Source organism: Rutidosis leptorrhynchoides, chromosome 2 (assembly GCF_046630445.1).
Source record: "Rutidosis leptorrhynchoides isolate AG116_Rl617_1_P2 chromosome 2, CSIRO_AGI_Rlap_v1, whole genome shotgun sequence".
Lineage (NCBI taxonomy): Eukaryota > Viridiplantae > Streptophyta > Magnoliopsida > Asterales > Asteraceae > Rutidosis > Rutidosis leptorrhynchoides.
Window position 1 is genome coordinate 46,973,383 of NC_092334.1, and position 7,051 is coordinate 46,980,433.

The 7,051-nt window shown below is 29.3% G+C and overlaps 1 protein-coding gene across 1 annotated transcript; it reads right to left on the minus strand.

Annotated features, from left to right (window-relative positions):
• Positions 1–3,510: 3,510 nt before the first annotated feature.
• LOC139887850 (uncharacterized) lies at positions 3,511–4,224 on the minus strand. Its single transcript, XM_071870901.1, has one exon. The coding sequence runs from the start codon at positions 4,222–4,224 to the stop codon at positions 3,511–3,513; it is 714 nt and encodes a 237-aa protein (XP_071727002.1).
• Positions 4,225–7,051: the final 2,827 nt, after the last annotated feature.

Here is a 7,051-nt window from a genome sequence, read left to right on the forward strand (position 1 = left end):
GTATAATATAATGACGCTGGGCCAACGTGGTTATATTACAGCAAGTCATGCTAAATTTCTAGTGGAACGTGATGATGGTTCACAGATCTTACCCTCATCATGTGTCATGTTACATAACTCTTTCATTCTACTTAATCTCTAAGCATATCACGGAAATACTTCCTTGATATTTCTGTTCTTCCGTAATTCCAACAAATTGCTAATAAATCGTGCTATTACATTTACTTTTCTGATTAGAAGATTTCCTTAAATTCCTTGAATTCCGGGAATCCACCATGACTATGTCAAAAGTCAAGACAAAACTTTTCACTCTTTTGTGGTAGCTTCACTCGTACGCTTCGTATGATCGAATTGTTTTATCTATATTACTCAATGATGATAAAACTTCATTATCACCTCATATTCGTCATAAAAACAATTTTATTGTTAGCCATGACGACCTCACTCAAATTTCGGGGACGAAATTTCTTTAACGGGTGGGTACTGTAACGACCCGGAAAATTTCGACTAATTTTAAACCAAACTCTCGATATGATTTAATATTCTTGACACGATAAGAGAAAACTGATAGGTTGAGTCTCAAAAATTTTGAACTGTTTCATATATTCAATTAACCTTCGACTATTCCGACGATTCACGAACAACTATTTGTAAATAGATGCATATATATTTAAAAATATATATAAATAAATACTTATATAATAATCTGAAACATTTAAATTAATAATAATATTACTAATATTATTGTTATCATTACTAATATCATTATTATTATAAATAGTAGTAAAAATCTTTATTTTTGATATTATTATTATGATTATTATTATTGCTAAAAAATTTTATTTAAAATTATTGTTATCATTATTTCTACTACTTTTATCATTATTTTTAATATTATTAGTGTTATTTTGATATTAAAATTATTAATATTATTATTAGTTCCATATTTATTGTTATTAGTATTTTTACTAATATTAATAATATTAGAAGTATTATTATCTATTAATTATTAATTGTAATTGAATATATATTAACTAAAATAAAAAGGCACTAATTACGCGAATCCGTTATAAATCAAATTTACTTTTTGGATTTTTATTTCTTCTTTCTTATACCCGTGATATTCTGTCTCAACAATTAAAAATTCACTTGGATTACTGTTTTTGGATGATAACTATAATATCTAGATTATATATACATATACACCCATGTATGTTAGAAAAATAAAACCATCACCACCATGAATAACTTTTCTTATTCGAACCATCCACCACCCACTTCACCTTTGATACACCAAGCATCACCATCATCGTGAACCATTACTACAACACCATCATCGCCACCGAGAAACACCACAACCTTTGAACCCATCCTTTTTTTTTTCCATCGTGATTAATCAAAACTGCCATCCCACAAACATCTTAGTGATAATTGCCATTACTACTTGTTGTCTTTACAATCATAAATCACCAAGATTTAAACCACCACTCTAAACTCATGCATCACCTTGCCTTTCTGTTTCTAATTCTTGTCGAGAACCAATACCAAAACAAAACCCAAACTGCATATAATTCGATCATACTTGCTAAATGTTGCAGTTATTTTTCTATTTTTCTGTCGTGAATACCCAACCAACACTCCAACAATCGAACACCCCAATCACCCTTGAACCAGTCCACCATCGAACCCCACCTGCTGGTATACTATGGCTCCATGACGGTTTCTGTTACAGCAACGCTTGTTGTTAAAAATTCTTGTTGCAACCGAGACTCAAACCTCATCGAATGAACCACTGAAATTCGCTACACCTGCTAATTTTTTTTCTGTAACAGTAACGAGAGGGGATAAAGGAGAGCAAGATTATTATGATGATGAGGTAGAAATGATAGTGGTATTGTTTCTTTATAAAAATCAAACCCCACTTGCAAATTGATTAGGTAATACAGCTGGGATTTCCTGTCTTCCACTTTTACTTCGTTTTTTTTTTAATTAAAAGTTTACTTGGGCTAGATGGCCATGTTTCTGTTTTAAGAAATGGGTTCTTGAATTGGGCTATTTTAAAATTCTTTTAGTGGGTTTGCTAATAGATTTTGATGGGCTACTATTATCTGTTGGGCCACGAATTGGAATTGGGCCGAAGATTTGGTCAAGATATAAGGGAAAACGAGTTATAAAGAACTGAATTGTATTATAATCAGAAAAGTAAGGCAGATTGAATGGTTAGGAGTGTTGTGCATGTGCGAGAGGTCTCGGGTTCGATTCTAGCTTGTGACAAATCTTTTTAAAACCGATTTTTGAGGTAGTTCCTAAGTTCAAGAATCTTTATTATTATTATTATTGTTAGTATTATTATTGTTATAATTATTAGCAATTGTATTATCATTAAATTGATTATTTTCATTATAAGTAGTATTATAGTTATTAGTTTTACTAATTAACACCTACTATTATTATTATTATGATTGAAGAAAGTAAATTATTACTAATATTATGATTACTAATATTATTATCATTACAAAGTATTAACGTTTAGTATTATTATTATTATTGTTATTATGACTAAGATTATTATTATATTATCATTGATATTGTTATTATTATCATTGTTATCTGTATCAATATCAATAAAAAATAGTTTTATTAAAATTTTAGAATTAACAGTATTATCATTAATTTAACAAACAAAATATGGTTATATAAAAATATATTAATATTGTTATTATTTCAAAATATATAAATTAACATATATAAATTATTAATATAAAAATCATATCACCAATAATAATATATATTTGTTCGATTACAAGTATACGTTTTAATATATATATGAATGATATAGGTTCGTGAATCTGAGGCCAACCCTGCATAGTTCAATATAGTCATATGTATTTTTACTACAAAATACATTAGGTGAGTTTCATTTGCTCCCTTTTTAATTGCTTTTGCAATATATATTTTTGGGCTGAGAATACATGCGCTGTTTTATAAATGTTTTACGAAATAGGCACAAGTACTAAAACAAATTCTACGTGGGTTTAAACCAGAAATATACCCTTAGCTTGGTAACATTAAACTACTTGTCTATGTACGGTAGGTGCGAATCCTAAAGATAGATCTATTGGGCCTGACAAACCCCATCCTGAATATGGGATGCTTTAGTACTTCGAGGTTATTTTAAACACACCTGATCTGGTGTACTTCAGAGGGTAAAACATGAACGTTAAGGCTTGTTACCGGGTGCCTACAACTTATAGAATACTTTTATACACTTGCGAGTGTACATATATTTATAAACGGAAATCTTGTGGTCTATTAATATATTAAATTGATTGTTATGATAAACCTATGAACTCACCAACCTTTTGGTTGACACTTTTAAGCATGTTTATTCTCAGGTACAAATTAAGTCTTTCGCTGTGCATTTGCTCATTTTAAAGACATTACTTGGAGTCGATCATCGCAATGGGACCAGATGTTGATGATTTCGTCCAGGGGGATAAGGACGGGTCGTTACAAATTACGACAAGTCTGAGTTTGAGTAGGAGGCGTTGGTGTGGCTGTTGGAGTAATAAGAGCCGTCGGATTAGATGAGTTCAACAGCGTTGCGACAGCGGTTCGTTGTTCACGATTCAAGGCCATCTCTTCTATTAACAACATTGATCTAGCGGTATCGAGGTCTGGGAAGGGTTGACGATGAAGAATGATTCGTTCAGCATGTGGATATTTCTCGATCAGGCCATTAATAACATACATGACAAGGGCACTGTCTTCAATTGTTGAACCGAGGTTTCTAAGATGAGTTGCAATTCGATCGAGTTTTCGGAAATACTCCTCCACCGTTTGTACACCAATGGGGAGTGCACTTAACTCAGCATTTAATTCCATGGTTTTTGATAACTTGTTGTCTTGAAAAATCTTTTCGAGGAAGATCCAAGCCGCATGAGAATTGACCGGCTCGGAGTTAAGGACCCGTTCAAGAAGGGACTCAGATATCATGTTGTAGATCCATATTGTAACTACTGCATCAGCCTTGATCCAGGCATCTGTAGCTTGTTCTTCTGAAGTGGATGTACCGAGAGTAAATTTTGAGACATCAAAACCTTTACAGTGCGTGGTAAAAAGCTGTTTCCAATGAGCATAGTTGAGCTTCGAGAGATCTAGTTTAACCGGGATGAGATGAGATATAGAGGTGACGGTGTAGATCTTGTCATATGTGTTAGTCATGATGATGAATGATCAGCAAAGGAAGAAGAGATGAGGGATAGCAGTAGGTTGAATGAAGAAGATGAAGTTTTTTTTTTTTTTGTTGGTTTGAGATTGGCTGAGATCTAGAGTTTGGATCGATAGATTTTTAGGGTTTTGGGAATAACAGTCGCATGGCTCTGATACCATGTTAGTCGACATAATCTGTATTATTATTTCATGAATAGAATAGTACAGCATGCTAGAGATATAAATACATCAAATACTAAAACCCTACAAGTGAGATGGGCTAAGCCCAATACATATGAAAGTGGGCTATGATAAATATAGTCTAACACACATCAGCTTTCAGAAAACATAAATCCTGTTGCATTCAGAACGTTAATAAATGATTCTGGTGAGCTTCAAGTAAACGGTTACAAATTGCAGTAAGTTTAAGTGAGCGATTATTAACAACACTGCACTTTTACATTTTGAAATAAAAATCGAATTTGGGTTTTTGATATTCCTGATCAAGAACAGGGGTGTCGGTATATAGTTTTTAAAATTTTGGGTTTTTGTTTTCAATCTGAACCGATTACAGGTTGTATATAATCTATTATAACATTGTTAAAGGAATCTCTGGAGCAGTAACTGAGTTGTTGGTTTGTGATAATTCACGGATTAGAGAAGGATAGGGAAGAAAAAAAATATAACAGAAAAATATAAAAGATCTGATAATTGATATTATTACGCGTATGAACTAGTATTTATTTTAAATATATAACTGTATTTATTTATATATCTGTATATACATTTATGTATATATCATATTAATTTTTGTATTATCTATTACTAACAATAATAATAATAATCATAAAAGTAATTATAAAATGAAAATAATAATATTATTAATACTACTAATAATAATCTTATAAAGAGACTAATAATAATAGATAATAATATTAATACTTACCATAAAAATGACAATAATAGTCTTATTAGTTATAATGATATTACTATTATTAATGATAATGATAATAATAATATTAATAATAATATACTAACTTATGTATATCAAATTTTGTATATATATATTTTACATAAAAATATTAATATTAATAATACAATTAATAATGATAATATGACAATTATATTCAAACTTGTAGTTTAACATAATACAATTGATTAATTATATCATATATACAATGACACCATTTATTATATATTGAATATTATATATATATATATATATATATATATATATATATATATATATATATATATATATATATATATATATATATATATATATATATATATATACATATAGTAATAATTATACATATAAATCATATATAATCATCTATAGATTTATTTTAAATTTTACTTAATTATGTCGTATCTTATTTTATATATTTAATTCTAACGTTTAACTTATATTTTTATAATTTCAATTTATTATATAAACTTACATTTATAAATATATCTATTTATTTACAAACAATTGTTCGTGAATCATCGGGCAAGGTCAAAGGTTAGCTGGATTCATGTAACCAATTCAAGAATTCTTGAGACTCAATATTACAGACTTTGCTTATCATGTTGGAAACATATAAAGATTAAGTTTAAATTTGATCGGAAATTTCCGGGTCGTCACAGTTGACAACTTCAAATTTCCAATAACAATGTAAACGGGTCAAAATGGACACTATTTCACCCATGTGGGTCAAGACTTACACTTTAACCAAAACTCAAATTAAAAATACCAAAACCTGCAAATTTATTCGATACAACATATGTGATGCACATAATATAAAATTTTATACCTGGAGATTCGCATGAGTTGCTTTCTATCTTCAAACCGTCACTGAGGACTTTTCACAAACACCTACAATGTTTCAAAAGCACATTGTTTAACTTCAAAAATTAACAAACTAAGTAGATTTTATGAAGGTAATGATAGCAAAGAGTTATAAAACGTAAACAACTTTTATAAGTTACAAATGGAGATCGTAATTTTTTTAAAGACAGCCATATATTAAAACTCAAAGAAACGTATAGAAGTATACGAGGAGCATAAAAACAAACCCGTTGAACCTCTGGCTCAAGTTCCACGTGCATAAAAACATGTTCAAAAACTTCACATAGCCATTTAGTTTACCTATTACCATGATTCCACAATATCAATTACATCCTCAAGTTGCATATAAACAAAAATTCACACTTTTGTAAGTAAATTAAACAGTGTTAAATTAAATACATATTACTGAATTGCTTCAACGATGCTTGATTGTCTACAAAAATTTAAATCAAAATAAAAGAATATAAAATCATTATACAAATTAAAAATATGGTATTCATAAAGGTTAACAGATAAATTCATTAAAAATTTTAATTAGAATATAATAATAATAAGAACATAACACAAAATTACCGTCAAATATATTTAAGAACCCATAATTATGGTTAAATCCAATCTAATATATTAAAATATAATAATAAGAAGAAAGGAACCTGAATTGTTCTTGGAATTTCGCATGGCAGTGTATATGAATTGTCGATTGAACGGCATTTGAATCGAAGCCCCGAATTCACACATTTAATCTGACAAAACAACAAATACAAATAAGAAAATACAAATGCTTATATAAAGTTTTAGGTTTTGAATCATGAAGAGTTACACGGAGAATCATGAATCATCAAAAAAAGAAAACCATCGATGACGCTAAAAAAAACAAACACGAAGAATCGATACAATAAACAGCAATAAAATACACAAATCTGGAAACAGAAGTTAGATCGAATTAATCGGTGGAGCAATCGGATCTGAGTTGATAATTTTGGAACCCTAATGAAGTATGCGCAG

Excerpts from the sequence above, each read along its gene's own strand:
- LOC139887850 (XM_071870901.1), bottom strand. The coding sequence starts at position 4,224 with ATGACTAACACATATGACAAGATCTACACCGTCACCTCTATATCTCAT.